The sequence below is a fragment of the Danio aesculapii genome, chromosome 1 (assembly GCF_903798145.1).
Source record: "Danio aesculapii chromosome 1, fDanAes4.1, whole genome shotgun sequence".
NCBI lineage: Eukaryota > Metazoa > Chordata > Actinopteri > Cypriniformes > Danionidae > Danio > Danio aesculapii.
Genome location: NC_079435.1, coordinates 26,106,066 through 26,129,555, shown reverse-complemented (window position 1 = coordinate 26,129,555; position 23,490 = coordinate 26,106,066). Strand labels below are relative to the sequence as shown.

The 23,490-nt window shown below is 34.4% G+C and overlaps 1 protein-coding gene across 1 annotated transcript in view; it reads left to right on the top strand.

The window, feature by feature from the left end:
• The window catches only part of klf12a (Kruppel like factor 12a), a 57,581-nt gene extending 34,345 nt beyond the window's left edge, over window positions 1-23,236 (top strand). Inside the window, exons 3-6 of the mRNA XM_056458036.1 lie at window positions 7,306-7,870; window positions 13,155-13,293; window positions 19,077-19,234; window positions 21,564-23,236. Coding sequence (XP_056314011.1) covers window positions 7,306-7,870; window positions 13,155-13,293; window positions 19,077-19,234; window positions 21,564-21,757 — 1,056 coding nt within the window. The 3' untranslated portion in view covers window positions 21,758-23,236. The remainder of the gene's footprint in view (window positions 1-7,305; window positions 7,871-13,154; window positions 13,294-19,076; window positions 19,235-21,563) is intronic.
• Window positions 23,237-23,490: the final 254 nt, after the last annotated feature.

The following is a 23,490-nucleotide window of genomic DNA, read 5'->3' as shown; positions in this document are numbered from 1 at the left end:
TGTTTATTTAGAAATATTATGAAATAAATTAGGAAATTACCCATGGCAACTTTAATGTTATATAGTTTGGTATATTTACCTTCGGCCTACGGCTCTTGATGATATTTGGTTTTTGGCTCTTTATACGAAAAAGTTTGGGCACCCCTGGCTTATTAGTATAGGATAGGCTGATCTGGAATCTGAGGATTCAAAATTAGCTAATTATTGTGAAAATTGCCTTTTGACATTTGTGTTTATTAATTCACAATACTAATCAAAAACTGAGTTTTGATACATTTATAGTAGCAAAATTAAAAATATATATTTTTTCATCCTCCTTATTTAATGTTCTTATATTTTTTGCCATAAATGAAAAAATATATAATTTTGAATTTAATTCAGTTCAATATTTGTTTGTTTTTTTGGCTATTGTCAAAAATATATCAGTGCAACGTAAGAAACTATTTATTGATTGATTGATTGATTTGACAGAATTTGTATATTCATTCATTCATTCATTCATTCGTTTTCCTTCGGCTTAGTCCCTTTATTCATCGGGGTCACCACAGTGGAATGAACTGCCAACTTATCCAGCATATGTTTTACAAAGCGGATGCCCTTCTAGCTGCAACCCATCACTTGGAAACATCAATACACACTCATTCACACATACACTATGGACAATTTAGCTTATTCAATTCACCTACCGCATGTCTATGGACTGGGGGAAACCTGAGCTCCCGTAAGAAACCCACGCCAACACGGGGAGAACATGCAAACTCCTCACAGAAATGCCAACTTGCCCAGCTGGTACTCGAACCAGCGACCTTCTTACTGTAAGGTGACAGTGCGAACCACTAAGCCACTGTGTCACCCTAGAATTTGTATATTCTTTACTGAAAAATATTCTTTACTGAAATGTTTCTCCTTTTAAAAAAAGTATAGTTGTTTAGGTCCTCTTTGGGGGCTTAGAGAGGGCTGACAGTTCCCCCTCTTGTGGATTGCATGTCTAGTGGTTTAGATTAAGGTGTCCCATGCTTGGAGTCTTCAGGGTGCCTGCCAGATTTTCAGGCCTAACCAAATAAACATACACACGTGCTTTCCCCTCTCCCCGAGACCTAAAGCTCTCTCTCCATTCTAAAGCATGCAGTTAAACCCCCACACACACATAATATTTTGCACCATGTTTTACCCGTTTTAACAGTTGTCGTGTCGTGGATGGGGTCGAGTGCAGGATGTGCGTGGGCCACGTATAACTTAGCTTTGAAGTGTGCTAAATCAACAGGCAGCGCAGACGCTGAAACGTGCTTCTTGTTTGAGTGGGCTCCAAGCCAAGCCCCTTTTCTTGGAAAAACATCGCTCCCCCATTAAAGCCGTCCTCACCAGAAGCTATTCGGATTTGGAAAATTAGCCATAATGACTGGTAGCCCCCCATACGAGGGGCTGGATGTGGGCCGCGCAGGAGGGGAGGGATAGAGAGGTGGGAAAGGTGAAGCAGGAGTCGGGAGAGAGAGAAACAGGGTAGAGATGAAGTTTCAAAACATGTTCCATTTCGGTTGAACGGCCTCCAACTCAACCACAGTAAAAAGAGAGGAGGGGAAATTTTTGGGCTAGAAATAATGCTGCCAGCAGACCACTTTTTGTCCATGGTTTCATTGAGTCTGAGTGAGTGCTTCTGACATGTTTGACTGGAATGTTTTGTCGATTTACTGATGATTACTTTTATTTTGGGATAACTGCTGAGTCAGTAAATGTCTCAAAGACCGCTTTCCGCTTTTCTTTTTTTTCTCTGCACCTTTTGTGATGTGTTTTGTTCTCATTTAATAGACAAATACTCTCAAATTATACTTGTGGATTCAGCATATCAATAACCCCCCTCAATATGCTGTTATTTCACTTACTATTTCCCCAGTCATTTAAAGCAGTGGTTCCCAAAGTGGGGGTCGGGATGATTGTGGGCTCTATTTTAAAGGTCTAGGCGCAAAGTCTAAAGTGCATGGCGCAAAAGCATTAAGAGTGTGTCCGAATCCACTTTTGCTATTTTAAAGACGGAAAAATATGCTCCGCGCCGCAGCGCATGATCTGAAACGGTTGTGCTTATTCTCTTAATGAGTTATTGGTGTGTTTTGAGAATAAAACAGTCTCGTCTCCCATTCCCTTTAAGATTTAGTTGCATCGCATTTGATATTTACATGGCGGACTTTGTAAGTGGAAAAACTGAATGCTTCACTAGCGAGAAAACAGTTAAACAGACCATCTGCAGCGCGAGGATAAAGAACGAGCCTCCTCCAATCGGCCTTTACTTTCACTTTCACTTTTTCGTGGATAAGGAAACGGTGTTGTACGCACAGACATCCATTAGCCTACATATTTAATTTAGTTTGTTAAGCGCAAAGATTTGTTTCAAAACTTTTTCTAAATTCAGTTCTAATTTCCAGCTAAGGAATAAATGAACAATAATAACGAAGTGTGGTCAACTGAGTTATATCCAAAGACACGTCCTATGCCCCATATGGTCTAAAACCTGACAGATGAGCAAATCTAAGCATGTTTTTAATAAAACAAATATAAATATGCATATAATAAATAATACTACTAATAATAGCATTATACAAAAGCAAGTTCTCATGAATAAACTGAAAAAGCCCCCCAAAATCAAGAAGGCAATGAGGCAGTGGTTTTTATATTTATGTAGAAATAATAATTTTTGTAATATTTTATTCCTTTAACTCTTTTTCATTTGTAAAGATATTTGTATATTGCGGTACATCCCGCGTGCCTTAAGCAATGTTTAGGCGAGGTGCACAACTAATGCACTCTACGCTGGACTTTAGAACTGATTTCAGCTGGTCTATTAAACAGTTTATAAAATAGCAACGCACCAATAATGCGCCTTCACACACCTCTTTTCTAGACAGAAACACCCAAGAGTCCAAAGTGGTGCTAATGGATTTGGTATTTAAACAATGTGGCAAATGGGAAAATGGGAAGATTAAGGTTGTGTTGGTCTGAAAATAGCAACACGTCTTGCGCCTTATTGCACCGGGTGTATGATAGGGCCCTGTGTGTTTACATTAGATTAACAACACAGCAATAGCGTCAGCTGCAGCAGATTGATTTTATAGCACCAGGTTAAACTTTCGGACACTTTGATGGCAATCAAATACATTAAAAATAAATACAGGCCACAACTGAACATTGAGAATGATCTCTGATTGGCGCTCTCCAGAATTAAACCAAGAAAAGACTGGTGCTGAAACCCCTGTCTTTTTAGTTGAGGTTAATATTAATTAAACAAATTAATAAATGACTATAAAAGTGATATGGTTGTTAGACTGTTGCACATTTTGGTGTTGTCAATATCCTCGTGTTTATATAGGCCTATTGTTGTGTGCACAACATTGATATATTTATAACCACCTCTGAGGAATTTGGGGGTCGCGAGTCACGGGCATTGTATTTTGGGGGGTGCGGGCTGAAAAGTTTGGAAACCCCTGATTTAAAGCATTGTACATTAAGTATGATCTTTCATTCTACACTGAAAAAAATTATGTCTGCAAAACCGTTGCAAACTATTTATTTGTGTTGAATTTAAACAAACAAATTAAATGTAATAATATGTAACTTAATTTGTTTGTTTAAATTCAACCCAAATTAATTGTTTACAACCACTTAACGTAAAAAAATTTAGTAAATTCAAGGAATCATCTTTGAATAATTTTTTTCAGTGTAGTCAGGACAGAATTATAGCTGTCGGTCACATTCAGTATCATTTGGGATCAGTAAAATTAAAGATCTCATTTATGCGTGAGACACCTCTCACTCATTATAAAAAGAAAACAATCTAAGATATCAAGCACACATGATGTAAGTGCATATACTGTAAAATGAAGCACAATCGTTTTTTTTTTCTGTTTGAACATGCATTATATGAATGTGAATCCTGCTCAAATATGGTGTATTGTAAAAAGTTCTAAATTAAATAACAACATATTAATTAACAACATTCAAAACATGCTTACTACATCATATATTCTGACAGGAGGACTTGTCATTCTTGGTACACTGTATTAGTGACTTTACTTACAAAAGTGACAAAAAAAAACATATTGCCTGAACATTAAAGGGCACCTATGAGGAAAATCATCTTTTGGAAGCTGTTTGAACAGAACTGTGTGCAGGAATAGTGTGTCCACAGTCATATTGGAGTGATAGAAACACAATAAGTCTCTTTTTTTAATTTAATTTCCTTTTAAAATGAGATCTAAATCTCTGCAATTCTGAGGCCCACCACAATGTGATGTAGGCGTGCGGTTTTTGCCGCCCAACGAATTGATTGACAGCCGTGTATTAACATATCTCCATAGTAATGCATATAATCATATCAAGAAGACAGGATGCGCGCAAAGCAACTGGGATTAAAAGATCTGTTCAGCTCGCTGGGATCAGCAGCACCTCAAGAGTGAGTTTTATAAGTTTAAAACGATTTTAAATCAGTGCATGTTTGTAATAAAGACAGTAAAATCGCTACAGTACAATTATAAAAGAAGACACTTCAATCCTGGTTTGTGGACGTTAAATCGGGTCTATTTTGTACATTAACATAACGGATATCCTTACAGCAGTGCATATTAATGTGTATCTTGTCACATTTGCTGTGCAAAAGCAGTGCAAAGCTAAACGTGTGTGTGTGCATGTTTGCATGCGCGTTAACTTTATAATGACATTGTGTGTCACTCATAGTTGCAGAAAGGCTTAAATTAACTCGCAACAAATACATCAAATAACCATTGGGAAAGTTCTTACTGTAGTAAGGGAGATCTGCCTCATTCTTGTCTCTCACTGTACTGTTTATCTATGTGAGACGCAGCAGGTGAAGGCTACACCCATCAGAGCGATCTCTGTGGCTCTGAAACGCATGTAGGAATGGTGGGTGGAAAAACATAGCTCATTTGCATTAAAGGCCAGAAATTTTCATATGGCACTTAGAGGTTTTTGCATCTGTTTTTGCATCTGAATCTAAATTCAAATAAATGAATGGTACAAAAACAGAATGAATGGGACCGATGTCCCCGCGCAAATAAATAAATCTGTCATAATTTTCTCACCCTCATGTGTTCTGTATTCTGCAATTGCCTCTCTGGCTATACCACTAACTGTACTCTCTCTCAAAAAAAAAAAAAACTTAGACTTTACACACCTGAAACTTGCCTACAGCACTTATTCACTGCTGCTTTTATAGTTGTGTAAATTGCTTCCTTGTCCTCATTTGTAAGTCGCTTTGGATAAAAGCGTCTGCTAAATGTAAATGTAAATGTATTCTGCAGAAGTCAGAAAGTCATGCATGGTACAAATGACGCGATGTTGTATAGGTTTTCTATTACTTTAAGACTATAAATATCCCAGGGCTGCACGGTGGAGCAGTGGGTACCACATTTGCCTCACAGCAAGAAGGTCGCTGGTTCGAGCCTCGGCTGGGTCAGTTTGCATTTCTGTGTGAAGTTTGCATGTTCTCCCTGTGTTTGCGTGGGTTTCCTCCGGGTGCTCCAGTTTCCCCCACAGTCCAAAGACATGCACTATAGGTGAATTGGGTAGGCTAAATTGTCCATAGTGAATGTGTGTGAATGAGTGTGTATGGATGTTTCCCAGTGATGGGTTGCAGCTGGAAGAGCATCCGCTGCATAAAACATATGCTGGATAAGTTGGCAGTTCATTCCACTGTATCGACCCCAGATTAATAGAGCAGCTAAGCCGAAAAGAAAATGAATGAATGAATATAAATATCCCTCACTAAAACTGGTCAGCAATTTTTTCTGAAACCCTACAACAGGCCTTCTCAAAGTCGGGACTCTGATTCAATTCAATCTGGACCCAATTCCATTTCGTATTGCTAGACCCCATGCGTAAAGGATTCAAATTGTAGATTTCCTTCATTGATAAATGCATAAACCTTGTAAAGCAACTGTTTAGTTGTTTGTATTTTTTATTTTTTTTTAATCTGGACCGAAATAAAATCAAAGGCAAAATATTACAAATTTTCCTGTGTGACTCTGTTGACATCCAGTGATCATACAAGGCTTCATGTGATCGAGCGGGCTAATCGCACACACACCTGCTTTAATGCACCGCAGCTAATCGATCATTTGAATGGATGAAGATGTCTGTTTTGATTAAGAGAATCGACAGTTCAAAGTTGAATGCACAGATAAGTTATGCGTTTATTTTGCCAAATCTGCTTGATTTGTAATGAGAAAATTGGAGTTGTAAAGAGTGGAAATGTGAAAAGCCACTATGAAACGAAACATCAACATTTTGAACAGCAGATATTAGGACCGCAAAACTACAACACCTAAAGTTTTCACCTTTTGTATTTTTCTCTTTTTTTTGGACTGGGGTCTGGATGCAGACCTGGTGCAGTTGAACTGCATGCAGTGCCCACACCTAACACCCCTCACAGTGGCGTCACTAGCTCCATTGAGTGCATTGTGTCTGACATTGCATCTCTGAGATATGCAATCTCAGCTTGCATTCTCATGGCTGAATCCATATACTATTGGGCCTACCTTTTGTTGTGTTTTGTACAAAAATGCACTTATATTAGTGGTTTTGCCACATTTACATTGTATTTAATATGTTTTTAATTGCAAAAGCCACTTTTTTTTAAAGAAAAATAAATAGTATTGACTTGTGATGCATGTCATGGAAGTTTATTAAAAGCTAAGTTATGTAATATGAATTGTTCCAAACCTTTGACTTTAATAAAAATTCAGATTTGGACTAGGCATGGGCCGGTATAAGATTCTGACGGTATGATAACCTTGGATAAAAATATCACGGTTTCACAGTATTGTAATTACTGCTCAAAAATTTATCATTTTTAAATGTCTGGGTAAAAAACTTAAACTTTTTCCCCTTTGAATTACAATATATTTTATTTTTAGAAACATTTATAATATTTTGGAACAGTAAACATGTCCGGCTAAATTATTCAAATGAATTATTGACGTCTGATCTTCATTAGTTTAAGAAACACAAATTTCTTTACAATTTAAAACAGCATCTTTAGATATTTTTTTCTGCTGGAAAAACTGTTGTCCTAAAAAACAAAAAAAATGTAAATAAAAAATCTTACACATACGAGCGGTATAGCAGAAAATTCTGGCGATTTTAAAACCTATACCGCGGTATACCTTGAAAACGGTTATCATCCCATGCCTAGTTTGGACCTTTTAATGTAGACATTGGGAACCTTTGCCCAACAATGTGATTCATCAATTGAAAAACATTTAACAGTTGATTAATTTGGTTCTTCCTCTTTCCTCTCAGTCTCCTGTGATCCATGACTACGCAGAGATGGGTGTGCTGGTGTTGAACCGCAGATTTCGGACACAGCCGGATGACAGACGATTCATGTCTGACCCCTTCCAGACGCAAACCGAGCCCGTGGATCTGTCCACCAACAAAGCCAGAACCTCCCCGTCACTTTCAGCATCGTCATCTTTATCCTCATCTCCCTCGTCTTCTTCATCATCGATACGATTTTGTCCACGCTCTCCCCCCTCCAGCAAGTCTCTGCCATCTTCATCCCCGTCATCATTATCCATGCCTTCATCCTCCTCCACATCGGTCATAACCCCAGTTCCCCGTTTGAAGATGTCTCCGTCCTGCTCTGTCCCGGTGGTGTCATCTCTCCCATCCAGGGGTCTCAGGGGGCAGTCGTTTTTGCACATACCCCAGCTGATGCCTCCGTGTTCCAGTCCGGTCCATGTCCATCCTCGCCGGGTGCCGGTGGTGGTTCAGCCAATGCCGCTGGTCTACCCTGGGGTGGGTTCGCTGGGCAGCAGCAGACTCATGATGCCACTGCTGGAGGAAAACAGGATGCACAGGAAAGGTGAGACAAAAGTCTATATGTGACCCTGGACTTAAAAAGCAGTCTTAAATTTTATGATTATATCACAGGCAATTGACAAAAATTCATTGACTTTACTTTCTTGCCAAAAAATCATTAGAATATTAAATAAAGATCATGTTCCATAGATATTTAGCAAATTTCCTACTGTAAATATATCACAATTGATTTGTAATATGCATTGGTAAGAGCTTAATTTGTGGAAATTTAAAGGCAAATTTTCTCAATATTTAGATTTTCTTCAGATTCTACAGTATATTTTTAAATAGTTGTATCTTGACTAGTGTTGGGTAAGTTACCTTAAGAAGGTAATATACTTCTGATTGCATCATTAAATTGTATTTACATTACTTTTATGATTACAGTAATGTTTGAAATATAACTCGGGCCAGACAGAATCTGCGGATATTTTTTGCTGTTTCTGCTGAGAATTTAGAAAAAAATCTGCAGATTTATGCGGAATGATTTTAGGAGTATCATAACTAAAAAACTCTATATATGAAATCAACAAATAATACATTTTTAACTTTTATTTAATGTTTGCAATGCAAATCCAATTAGATCCAAGTATTTGGTAAACAAAGCACATCTCTCATATAATATCTTTACTAAAAGACAGAAAATGTTACTTTACAAACTGTATTGTAAATAAATCATTTATGAACATTTTAATAGGATTATTATTATATCACAATAATATTAGTGAAATAAACGTAAAAACTGAATAAATATAAATTTACACTCATTTACATAATTAAAAACATAGCCTCAATGATGGGCTAAAAATCTGCGGATTTCTGCATGCACAGATTCCGTGTGGGCCTAAATATAACTTAATTATTGAAGTAGTTCAATTACTTGACTGGATAAAAAAAAACATATCAAATATATATAAATCTTCATGTCTGAGGTGCTTTTTTCAGTTTATTCATGACAATTTGCATTTGTATAATGATATTATTATTAGCATATTTATAGTTTTATTTATTATATATTTATATTTCTTTTAATAAAAACAAGTTTAGATTTGTCCACCTGTCGGGTTTTGGAGACGTATGGATCACCACTGTATATGGGGAATAGTACATGTGTTTGGGTATAACCACACTTCATTATTATTGTTCATTAATTCGTTTGCTGGAAATTAAAACTGAATTTAGAAATTTTTTAAACAAATCTTTGCGCTTAACAAACTAAATTTATTATGTAGGCTAATGGATGTCTTCACTGGAGTGAGTACAACATAGATTTCTTATCCACGAAAGTAAAGGAGTAAAGTAAATAGTAAAAATAAAGTAAAGAGAAAGTAAAGAGGCCGAATGGAGGAGGCTCATTCATTATCCTCCTACAGACGCTCTATTAAACTGTTTTCTCAGTAAGCGTTCATTTTGTCCATTCAGTTTTTCATTCATTCATTCATTTTCTTTTCAGCTTAGTCCGTTTATTAATCCGGGGTCGCCATAGCGGAATGAACCGCTAACTTATTCAGCATATGTTTGCACCGCGACGTAAACTGTATTTTTCCATCCATAAAATAGCAAAAGTGGATTCAGACATGCCCTTAATGCTTTTGTGCCATGCTCTTTAGACTTTGTGCCTAGATCATTAATATAGAGCCCATTAGGTTATGTAACAGTTCTCACCATTTACTTCTGGCTTATTACCTGCCTATTATTATACTAAGTTAGGCAGCTAATTCGTAGCTTATTGTGCTAAAAGTCTTAGTTAATGGTTTGTTGTTGAATTGTACATTAAGATAAAGTGTGACTCATTTTTGATGTGACCTGTTTGTTAAGTCAGATTTCCCCTTATAACCATACATCCAAAATGAATTAATTTATGTGCATCCTCAAACAAGTCGACTTGATATCATTTGTTTGACAGACCATTTAGTAATCACTGCCATAAGGTCACTTGAAAGTAACAAGGCCACAACCACTGCAGCAAATCCCATCCTCCTGCAAAGCTCTTCCTCCATCTTTTTTTCTGTAGGTGTTTAAAAGCCTCTCTGCGAGTTTCCGTGTTGCTGGCAGGGTCAGTGACAGAACCCAGAGCTGGCTGTGTGTTAGACAGCCTCAGCTCTTATGAAGTGCTGCTCCATTGTGCTCGCCTCTTTCTATTCCTCAAAACAGCCAGTCTCTACATCCCCGCAGGAAGTACATGCTACGGCAGAAATTCTGCTCAGCTAAAAGAGGGCACCTGGGTTTATTAGGGACAAAAGCATTCAGCGGAAACACAATAGCAACTGCGATAGGGGCATATTTGGAGGGACACAAAACCGGAGGGATATATAGTAGACGATTGAATATAAAAAATGATTTGAGTGACGTTCTAAATTTAACTCCAGTTTGATTATGAGGTATTTCATCAGACATTCATGTCTCCAACATACAAACTCGTCCTCAAAAGCCTTTTTTATGTCAAGGAAAGCTTGCCTTTGGGCAACATATCTGTTTTTAATGGGCTAGGAAGGCTTTCTATTCATTCTTTCTTTCTTGTTTTCCTCTGGGGGGAGGCACAGATAGAGGTTGGAGAATGTCCAATGTCATATAACTCTCTCTTATGTCCTGTATTAGTGTCTCGGATCTCTCTCTCTGCCATAGACCGACCAATCAGAGAAGAGCATTTATCAGTATCAGAAGAACACTGTGTGTGCAAACAAGCAGGTTGACACATAATTAGGCCTGTGCCGTTCACACTTTGATGATCCAATTTTGGTTCATTAAAACGGTTGAAGATTGGCGCACGGAGAGCAGCCCCCTGTCTTGAGGGTCCGTGCCCTTACGCTCTGCAGTCTCTCATGAAGTATCCATGGCAACAAGATGGGACATGGAATGACACGAATACAACGGAGACCTTTGAAATTGCTATTATGACCAAACAAAGCAAAACAACCCAATACAAACATGCCCGGCTTTCTTATTACTGGAACAGAGTGAACTGTATTCTGGTATTTGAGCTGTGGTGGAGTTCACCCAAAAACACTGAAAATTCTGCCTTCATTTATCATGTTCGTGTGGTTCCGAATGGCAAAGTGTGGGGCATTAGTTCTTGAGGTTGTCAAAACTGAATGTTGAAATGTAAAATCTACATAGTTTACACAGCGAATGGTTTACTTCTTAATATTTACTTGTTTTATATTTGGAATTAAATAAACATTAAAGGAATAGCAAAATGGTTCATTTCCAGTATGAATGGGCACCATTGACCTGCATTTACCAATCTATTTTACCCCTTCTATAGAAGTCAACATTGACCACCAATGTTTCATATACCAACATTTTTCAAAATATCTTCTTTTGTGTTCAACTGAAGAAAATAACTCATACACGTTTGGAACAAGTGAACTTTTATTTGTTTTGTTTTAATTAAGTATGTAGGTTTCAAAGATTTTGTGCAATAATAAAGTCAAAAAAGTATATTTATTCCAGTGGAGTAAATATATTTAACAATAATAATCATGTTAATTGAATACACTACGAGAGTGTGTTATTTACTCTATTTCTTCTAGTTTTTAAGATTAAACTAAAATTGCATGTTAATTTGCATGTTAATTTTTTTTAGGTATTCCATGCAACTTTAATTTTGTTTATAATTATTATATTATTATTATTAACGCAGATAAATAACTTTTTTGAACTTGTAGGTTAATCCAACATTTATAACAATTGCAGAGAGATTGCCTCCCGCGTCATTCAAATCACATGTATGAAAGTGTATTCATATATCATGTATTTTCCCTGTAAAATATAATGACTTCGGAAGGAAAAAATTGTGGTGGGATCTAAATGCTTTCTTAGGTTATTAATTATTGGTGTTTTCTGTCACTGCTTGTTTAGCCTGCGTTAATGCATTCAGTGTAAAGCTGCACAATTAAAAATTTAAAGATCGGGATCTCAATTCAAACTCAAGCAACATGAATGATAAATGATAATGATTTGCATGTTTATTAATCCTTAGAAGCGCGGCATTCAAATCTGTGTTTGATCGACAGAGATTTAGTTTTTACACTTTTTTCAGTTAATAACATTTAAATAACACAAAAGTACTGGGACAACAGTTTATACTGTAGTTCAGATATAAACACTGATGTTTATGGTAAAGATTAAAATCACTATTTAATGGAACTTGATGCTGGTGAATGTTGTAGCAATTACATTGTGTAACCAATGGGACAAACAACCATCAAAATTATGTCTCTGAATAGGTTTTCAAAAATGATCCACCTATAATGAAACTAAGTTTTATGTATGAATTGTTGAATCATTAATTGAAAATAAATATGATATGTTGTACAAGATGTTAGATTTCTATATTTAGCATTATCAGCAACAGTAGCAAAAATAATTTTTCGTCTTGAATATTTTCCTTTTTTACAGCTGGTTCTGTCTTAATTTTTATTTTTTATTAAAATTGCAGGTTCTAAGTTCTGTTTGATATATATATATATATATATATATATATATATATATATATATATATATATATATATATATATATATATATATATATAATTATGAATGGCATATATACACTAAAATATAAGATGGCAAAAATATATATTATTAAATAAATTATTAATTTAAATTTATAAATAAATAAATAAAAATAAATAAATAAATGTTCTTAGATTTATCTTAGATTTATATTTTGGTGTATACTTGTTGTTTTAATGAACAAAAACAACTTTAATCTGCTTATTTTTCAGTAACAACACTAAAGTCATCTAAATTAAAGCAATATGTGTATATTTATTTTTGTGTATTTTGTATACACACAAAAAATGCATTGCTCAAATACTTTTATATGCACTTTAATGTTTTTTCACTATATGCAAATAAGGAATATGTATCCTTGTATATGCATTATTAAAATACAAAAAAAATTGTTTTATGGCATATGTATTTGAAAGAGGGTGAGTAAATGAATGGGAAAATTAATTTTTTAAAGATATTCCTTGCTGTGTATCAAGCTATTATTAGAACAATAAACATAGTGCCATTAGTTTACAATTACACATTTGTCAGTGCTATGGCTATGCTCATGGCATCAAGGTAAAGAGCCAGTATGACTGATTCATTTCCCATTAAACAGCAGCATCCACAACTTTCTTGACAAATATTATTCAATGACTTCAAAGACAAATGATTTACAAACTATGAATCAAATACAGAAAACTGACACTGGGATGTATTTTGACAATATTTTGTTCAAACAGTGCACACATGTTGTAAAACAACTGCCACTTCTTTTGGTTTTAATTCAGTGATGCACCGAATGGCAGATGGACTTTCACCACGACGATCTCTGAGTGACAGCGAGGATGACGACTTGCCCAACGTGACCTTGGAGAGTGTGAATGAAACAGGATCCACCGCCCTGACCATCGCCCGTGCTGTCCAAGAGTAAAGAAACTTTCATCATTCATCTCCAATATTTATAATCCATCTACAACTAACCTATGTCTATCTATTACTGTGATCTATGATTATTTATGGCCCTGCCTGCAATAACATGGTCCAGTGGGATTTTAAAAGATGTAAGATTTAAGATATAATAATAATAATAATAATTATTATTATTATTATTATTATTATTATTATTATTATTATTATTATTATTATTGCTGTTAATATTATTATTATTATTATTATTTTTTTTTTATATTTTTTATATAAAAAATATATTTATTTTTATATATTTTATATATTAAAAGTAGCATCTCAAGACACTTTACAGACATATAAACTGTGCAGCAGTAAAAGATACATACAAAGATGAATGCAAAGAAAAAATATAATAATAAAAACAATTAAAAACACATAATAATAGATGTACAAATCAAATAAATGCTACCCCAAAAAAGTAAGTTTACATTTATATTTACATTTAGTGTGAGGGATCTTTTTTAACTGAGAACTGGAAAAACTGCAAAAATATGGTGTTAAAGGGATAGTTCACACAATAATTTACATTTCCTCTCCATTTCCTCACACTCAAGTGGTCCTAAACTTTAATAAACGTCTATGGATGTCAGTGGCTTTTTTTTTTTTTGTATCTTTGTGTTTGACAGATGAAAGAAATTCAAGTGAAGGATGAGTAAATGATTTTAATAGATATTTGGGTAAAATGTCCCTTTAAGTCCATAGGAAATATATATAGTAGATATAAAGATATATAGTAGTCAACATTTAAAGTACAATTTAAAAAAACTGAGAATTGTTCTAAGACAAGAACTGGTGTTGTTCAATAGTTTAAGGACAACTTTAATAAAAGGTTTTGATCCTCTTCAAATGTTGACTGCTTTATTCCACGTGACATAAATAAGGGTCAAAATGAGTCTCCTTTATACATTCATATACTCTAAATATGCTTGGTCAAATATGGACAAAATCAGCTGTTTGGTTTAGAATTTTGATGTAAAATAATTTACAACCCATTGGTTGAGTTTGTCTATATTTGACCCAAATTTGTCTATATTTGACCCAAAAGTTGAAACAATTCAGCATTTTTAGAGTGTAGGTAATGATACACAAGGTAAAATATCTTAAGAGGTTATCTTAAAATATCTAAAATATCTTAAAGGTTTATGTGACCCCCTTTACACATTCTGCAGTTAAGTGTTAGTGAGTTTAAAACCTAGCAAACCAACATACATTTTCTTATTTATAAAAAAAAGTCACCATATTATCGGTGCAAGAAAGCAAACCGTAGGCAATGCTGTCTAATTGTGTCTGGAAAAGACAAAGGTATCAGTAATAATTAAAGAAAGGTGTGTGTGAGTGAGTGACTTGATCTGTTGGTTCTTTATTCAATAAGAATTCAGTGATACATGCAGTGGTTGTTTATTCTGTTTATTTGCAGTGAATACAAAATTTTCAACAAATTTCTAAACATAATAGTTTTAATAACTCATTTCTAATAACTGATTTATTTTATCTTTGCCATGATGACAGTAAATAATATTTTACTAGATATTTTTCAAGACACTTCTATACAGCTTAAAGTGACATTTAAAGGCTTAACTAGGTTTATTAGGTTAACTATGCAGGTTAGAGTAATTAGGCAAGTTATTGTATAAGAGTGGTTTGTTTTGCAGACTACCGAAAAAATATATCGCTTAAAGGGGCTAATAATTTTGACCTTAAAATGTTTTTTATAAAATTAAAAGCTGCTTTTATTCTAGCCAAAATGAAGCAAATAAGACTTTCTTCAGAAGATAAAATATTATCTGACATACTGTGAAAATTCCCTTGCTCTGTAAAACATCATTTGGACAATAATTCAATGGGGGCTAATAATTCTGACTCCAACTGTATATATATTGAGTCATGTACACATATATTATTCATGTTTATATCATCAACCATTTAGAGTATTAAACATTTTAAGTTCAGTTAGAGTGAATTCAAACAAAATGAAGTCCAAACAACTAAATACTGTAGCTACTCAAATGGTTTGATATTGCTTGTGGAATTAGAGGTAAATTAACCCAAAAACAGAATTAATTCATTCATAACTCAATTGGTTATGAGCTATGAATCGGAGTTCTGCTTAATATAATCAGTTACCAAAACTCTTTTTCCTCAAGTCAAAGTAACTTTTTTTAAATTATAAGTTAAACTAACTCATTTCATTTAGGGATTTTCACAGTAGGTTTTATAGTGTATTATTACTATTATTATCAGATTTTTTTGAGCTTTTTAAAGAAATAATTTCTCAAAAAATAAAACATTTTACCATTTACTAACCCTCATATTGTTCCCAAGCTTGTTTCTTTTTTTACTTTTGAAGACAACAGTTATTTTAAAGAATCTTGATACAAATGATGGCAACCACTGACTTCTGTGATTAAAAACTGTTCAAACTGTTTATGCTCAACAGAGGTCCTTGACTTTCAGTTTACAGGGTTTCATTGATCCTTCCACATTTATTAAGTTTGTAGCAAGTTTTAACACAAATTGGCAGATTAAAAAAATTAATTAAAATATGAAAATAGTTACTAGATCTTACAAGATAAATTTAAAGATTTACATAAACATTTATAGTACGTCCTCATATAGAAAGGTGTAGGTGTTTACATTCTTGCATTTGGCAAATGCCTATCCAAAGAGATTTACAGCATATTCAGGAAAAGCATTTTGCCAGTATGTGCGTTTCCTAAAAAGCCAAACGCATGACCTTGTTAAACTAGTTGATGTTCAGGAAGTGCTCTCGGTCTCAGAGGGAGTGTGTGCTTCAGGTTGAATGTGTTGTGGACACAGGTGTAGGAGTCATACAGGTTTATGTATCCTCTGACCCGTGATCAGCTAGCAAATAATGAATGGACTTTATTCTTACTTTCGTTGTTTTATTCCGCTTATAAAACTGATCATCAGACAGTGATGCTGGCCTGCACGTCCCCACCATTGGAAAGCCCCTCTGGTCTTCTCCGTTGGGAAACATACAAACAAAAGACGGAACATTAATGACTGTGCTGAGTTTAGTCTGATGGCAGCTGCAGTTTCCCTCTGCTTCTCTCTTGTTGACAAGTCTAGTCTAGCATTGATTCATACTTTAAAACACAATATAAATGGTGTTCCTCTGACCTCGGACGAAAAAATTCCAAGCTGTACGCGAGCACATGATGGAATGTGGAAAAATATGATGGTGTTTTTAAAAATGTAGATATTGTTAAAGGAAGGAGAAGATATCTAGGATGTTTTCTTTCTGTCTTTTCCTCTTTGGGCCCCACGAAAGTCAGTGAGCCAAAAGCTACAGGTGCCCATGAATGATCCCCCCCTCCTCCTCCTGACTACATATAAACATGTACGTGCACACACACATTTACACTCTTCATTCCTGCTACCCAAAAGAAACAGGAAGTGTCTCTGTGGGGGGTGAAAATGTCTGCCACTCAGAAAAGAATTCCTGTGCAAAGTAGGCCTTCCTTTATCCAATTTAAGATAATACTTTATAAAGCCAGATTTCAGTGAGGTATTAAGTATCATTTTACCTCAATCAACCCTTAATGCTCTCTTTAAATCTTAAACGAGTAATAACGTAAATGTAGCTTTGTAAAATAGGCTATAGTTTCTGCACTTTTAGCGCCACCACATGGAACAGATTTGCCAAACTCTTGCTCAACCTGCTACTAGTCGATCTCATACTGTAAGTCTCCAAACTCAGGCTACTGGTTCAGCTATTGTTGCTATTCTATATCGTGCTGATTGGAATAGTCAAACTTATCCTATCCTTTAGCCTAACCCTGGATGAACGTGATACATTTTGATATTTGTTGGATTAGCCAAGCTAACGTTAAACTCTAACCTAGCTTTCTTAGTGTATAAACACCAGTTTCGCCTGTTCAATAGAATAAAAAAAATTAATCAATAGAAAAAAGCTACAGAAATACACCCTTCGCTTGTGTGAAAAGCTCTTAAAGGGACAGTAACCCACAGAAATGTAAATATTTATGTTTTGAAGAAAGCTAAAAACTTGTAACCATTGATTTCCATTGTATAAATGAAAGAATACCATATAAATATCATAAGCAGGGGCGGATTTAACCAATAAGTGAAGTAAGCAGCCGCTTACCGCTTCAGGAAATTTGGGGCCCCCAATAACTGGCTAGAAGTATAAATTATACACAACATCGTTTTCTATCATATTTTGTATGGTGAAGGTCTAATAAATAAAATTTTAACGTAATTATATCTTACACCCCAATCACTGAGCAGTGCAGTCAAGCAGTCAAGTCAGGTAAAGATTTAGTTTAAAAACAATTTATTATTTTCGATTTATTCTTTTTTGTTGCTGTTGTGAAATCATTTAAGAAAACAAATCATTTAAAATGTAGAGGTTTCATTAAGATAAAACATGAAAAATGAGATTCAGTGATATAAGAAAAAAAACTGCAATATATATTTATATATTTTATTTTATTTTTTAATGCACAAAGGGTGCATTTTAGGACTGTTGGGCCCCATGGCTGGAACTGTTTAGGGCCCCAAAATCACTAAATCCACCCCTGCATATAAGTCAATGGTTTCTCGGGTTACCAGCTTTTTTCAAAATATCTTCTTTTGTGTTTGATAGAAGAAAATCAACTACACTGAAACAAATGATGTCTGCTAAATTGTTGCAAACAATTTATTTGTGTTTAATTTAAACAAACAAATTAAATTAAAGAAAACTTTAACTTAATTTGTTTGTTTAAATTCAACCCAAATAAATTGTTTACAACCACTTAACATAAAAAATGAGTAAATCCAAGGAATCATTTTTATTTTTTTTTTCAGTGTATGTTTTAAACCAGTAAAGTGTGAATAAATAATGCGTTTTAATTTTTGAGTGAACAAACACTTTCAAACTTTACACTTTCAAACTTTTCAGGGAATTTCAACTAAAAATATAACTGATAATAAATTAGCTGAAAAAGAAGAATTAATTAAACATCGAAAACAAAAGACCCGATTTTCCTGTGTAGATCGTCTGACTTGGCAGTTCTTTGATTTTATTAATATTATAATAGCTCCATCTTGTGGCCATATAAAGAAGCATACATTTATTTTGTTTGGTGTGATTTCATTCAAACACCTTTTCATTTCTAAGATGAGAGTAGTTATATTTGAGGGACACTATTTTATTTGAGAAAAGTAATGTATTTTGCATGTCATCCTGAATTATATACTATTGTTTTAACATGATGTTTATACATGAACATTTTGCATAAAGTATCGTTGAACAATGTTCTTTACAGCATTTCTTTACTTTTTTATTTAATACAAATAGGGTATTCATTCGTATGCAAGCCAGTTTACAGTATATTGTTTTGATGCTGGTTTAAGCTGGTTTTTGCTTGTCCCTTGCTAGTTCTTTAGCATCAAAACCCTCATAACAATATCAGCATATTCTTTCTCCTAATGGTTTATCTGAGTAAGATGACTTTTTAAATTGTTATCTATATAACCAAAGCTTTCGATTCAAGCTTGTAGGCCTACGTTTAATTCTTGGAGTCAAAGCATATGTGCAGAACAGGCTTTTTCATCATTTTTGATAGTTTGTTGATATATTAATAGTTGATAGATAGTTGATAGTTTCTATGTTGATAGTTTAGAGACATTATGAATTTATATTTTCATAAGAAATAAGCTTTATATGGTTAGTTGCTTTTAATAATTGTACCAATCATGTGCTTTGATTCCAGTTCCCTGTTGCCGTTCAGTATTGAGAGTCTGCGGAGGCCCAGGCCTTCAGAATCACCAGACTCAAAGAGGAGACGCATTCACAGGTGTGAGTTTGAGGGCTGCAATAAGGTTTACACCAAAAGCTCTCACCTTAAAGCTCACAGACGCACACACACAGGTGAGCCAGACTACAATTACTTCATTCTATACATTCAAATCCTTCTTATCATTTTATGGAAAGCCATTTTAACATTTAGTCTGTAAAACATAGTTTTAAATTTTCATGTTATTTTTTAGATACTAAGTAAATAAATCTAATGAATGAGTACTAGTAGTCTATACAGTATAATGTACAAGTACCTAAATAATAAGCACTAGTAGCTAAGGTATAAGTTCTTGTGGATTTTTATAATTGTAGGTAAATTTGACATTTTACAAAATTAAGGAAAAAACTCTTTATAAACAACGATTCTGTCCAATTATATTTTTAAAAGCATATTCAGTTTTAATAATTTGGTGCTTGCCAAACATTTTTTTTTCAGAGAAAAACAGATTCCTTTAGAGTATTGTTTGTCAACTCTGTTAAAGACAAATTGGGTAATTTGTAGATATAAAAATAGGAAGAAATCATAGGAAGAAAAATATTTTTTTTTTCTATAAGATAAACAGTCCTTACCTTTCAACACTTTAAACAAAGATGAAATTTCGCCCGTGGATACACAAAGAGAGAGAAACACAAGCTCTCTTAACCTCACACATACATGACTGTCAATTCACATACTGTGACAGATTTGACAGTAACAGAACTGACAATTTTACTTCTTTTTAGCCAAAAATGTCCACTTGCTAGCATATATATATATATATATATATATATATATATATATATATATATACTACCTGACAAAAGTCTTGTCATTGATCCCAGTTATAAGAGCAACAAATAATGACTTGACTTCTAGTTGATCATTTGAAAAAGTGGCAGAAGGTAGAATGTTCCGATGAATCGTCTGTTGAACTGCATCCCAGTCTTCACAAATACTCCAGAAGACCTAGTGGAACTCACATAGACACAAGATTCTTACAGAAATCAGTCAAGTTTGGTGAAGAAAAAAATATGGTTTTGGGGTTATACATTCCTTTCATTATGGGGGTGTATGAGAGATCTGCAGAGTGGATGGCAACATCAACATCCTGAGGTATCAAGACATTTGTGCTGCCCATTAAATTACAAACCAGAGGAGAGGGCAAATTCTTCCGCAGAATAGCACTCCTTCTCATACTTAAGGCTCCACATCAAAGTTCCTGAAAACAAAAAAGGTCAATGTGCTCCAGGATTGGCCAGCCCAGTCACAAGACATGAACATTATTGAGCATGTCTGGGGTAAGATGAAGGAGGAGGCATTGAAGATGAATCCAAAGAATCTTGATGAACTCTGAGAGTCCTGCAAGAACGCTTTTTTTGCCATTCCAGATGACTTTATTAATAAGTTACTTGAGTCACTGCAGAGATGTATGAATGCAGTCCTTCAATATCGACATACACGATATTAGTTATTTTTTCAACATGACTATTCTCTATACTGTACATTATTTCTGTGACAAGTGACAGTGACAAAAGTGACAAGACTTTTGTCTAAGCAAAGTCAAACCTTACTGTCCTAAAATTAATTAAATTAAGTTTAGTAAATAAAATTTTGTAAATAAAAATTTAATTAAATAATTAAAAATCAAGGCATGATCATATTTTATTTTTGTAAAATAAGCGTAATCTAGAGGCCTTTGCCTTTCATATAAGCCACTTCTGATACCAAATCATCAACTAGAATTCAAGTTATTATTTGCTGTTCCTAAAACTTGGATAGGCGACAAGACTTTGTCAGGCATTGTATACATACATGTATATACAGTTTGCAAAATAACTGTGTGTATTTATTTATTTTTTTTAAGATATCTTATCAGCTAGGAAAAGCGGCATGATGTGTGACATAATTCCACCAGTTTAAAGGCATTGTATGGTTACATAATTTATTAACAGACTCATTTTTGTTGAATAAAATTTAAATGTAAAAATTAATGTTGTCAAATTAGGAAAACTAGTTGGAACTTTTATAAATACAAAAAAGGCAAAACTAACCAAAATAAAAGTAAAACAAAGTATTTTGAATACACAATGACAGGCCTACATGATAGAAAAAATACACTAATTCAGACATGAAGAAACCATGATTTTTGGCAATATAAAACACCTTTTTAAAGAAAATGTTGTTATGGCATGTACTGTAACATCTTGCGATCTGTAAAACACGTGACAAATTTGATAAATAATTAAACATGTAACCCGTTTTTACCTGTATTTCAGAAATACTCTTGTACTTAAACGTAAATACTAATAGCATGAAAATAGATATTAAACGTAATCTTAAATGTTTTGGATGGTCTCTTCCTGTCGCACAACACGTTGTCTCTTTTATTGACATTTCACTGGTTTTCTCCTCATCTCTCAGGTGAAAAGCCATATAAGTGCACGTGGGATAACTGCACATGGAAGTTCGCTCGCTCTGACGAACTGACGCGACATTACCGCAAACACACCGGCGTCAAACCGTTCAAATGCAGCGACTGTGACCGCAGTTTCTCCCGTTCGGACCACCTTGCCCTCCACCGCCGCAGACACGCTCCACAAACATGCCTAGTGTGAAAAAAAAACCACACTCGACGGACAAAACAAGCAGAAAGAGCGGGTCTCTCTCTGCCAGTGCCGCATGCAGAAGCTCTGGAAATATTCCCCGCACAACAATAATGAGGTGAAAGGTATGGTCAGTTCGTGGATTTGGATAGATATGTATCTTGAGATTCGTCAGCATTTATTTGCCTTTCCTTCATACGGTTTATTGTTCTGCACTTTTAGGTGAGGTTTATTCGTAAAGGTGGGAGCCTTGAGTCTTTAATAATGAACTATTAAAAGCCATGTGCTGTAAATGTGTTTGTTATACAGGTTTCCTTCAGGTTTACTCATGGAAGCCTAATGGAATTGAAGGCTTTTCTTTTTACAACAGTCTCAAAAATATGTAGAAATCATGTTGTACTTATTTTTTCTCGTTTGAAAAGCATCGCAGAGGAGCCTAAATATTTTCCGTGCAAGCTTCGGTTATGCGTTTAGCAAAAAAAAGTCACTTTGAAAAACAAAAAACAAACAAAATACAGTTTGCAGGGTATTAAAGGCATGGCTGTAAGTGTGTAGAATTTAGTACATAGGCCTACAACAATATCAAAACCCACATATAAGGACAATAAAACAAACATGACAGTATTTACTGCAAGTTCACAGCTTTGCATGGGCTCCTCCAGTTATCACTTTATTATGAATTTTAAAATAGTTTTTTATGTATAACTAAATGTGAGAAGACGTACGTAACATTTAAACTTTCCCTGCATCATTTGTGCACAAAACTAGTGTAGCAGATGTCTGTATATTTTATAGTCTTTACCATGTGGTATATATATATTTTTTGTTTGTTTGTTTGTATTGTATGTCATATATTTGTTCTTTATTCCAAGTTTGCACCCCTCTGTCCATTAATATGTGATGCCAAAATCTATAGTATTTTACAGGGAACCCGATGACTAAAAATCATGAGTGTAAATGATCGTCAAATGGGCATTCCTTTTATTATTATTATTATTATTAATTTCTTTTACAATGATGTATCTGTAAATGATGTTATGGTAAACATTTCAGTTTTATATGGATTCAACTGTGAATTTATACATAAATACAGTATATGTTAGAAACAAGGCATGAATAAAAGCACCGATTTGTATGTTCAGAAAAGACTTGTGTAAATTTAAATCATGCAAAAACATGATGTAAGACATTTTAAGATGTTAGATCACACTCTTCACGCCAGATAAATAGATCTAGTCCCAGACGCCAGATCCTGTCAGAAAATGTTTCTTTGGGTATCCAGACAACAAGCCAGCGGATTCGCCAATAGCCAAACCAACCTCTTATCCAGCACCATGATGTGGACGCACTGGGTGCTGCTTTTCCACATGTCATTGTTTATGAATAGATTACACCAAAAAGAACATGATTAATCTTGACAAACTATACATCAGTCTAAAGCAACAACAAAGCAGCCAATGCAGTTGTATTTAATGGGAAGCTTATAAAGAATGTATTTGCTAAATATGTGTAAGTTGTACAGAAAACGCATGTTAGATATGGACATCGTAATAACAAGACACACACGCATTCATTGCTTTACAACATGGTTTATTTTGAAAGGTAAGAGTCCAGAACAACATCCTATCGAACACATATAGTCCACCGACACAATAGTGTTGAATTATGGATGGTTATTCGTTTGTTCATGTCATGGTGTCTTCTTCCGGAGACCTGTTGTTTACATTGTTTGCCATGTTACTTAA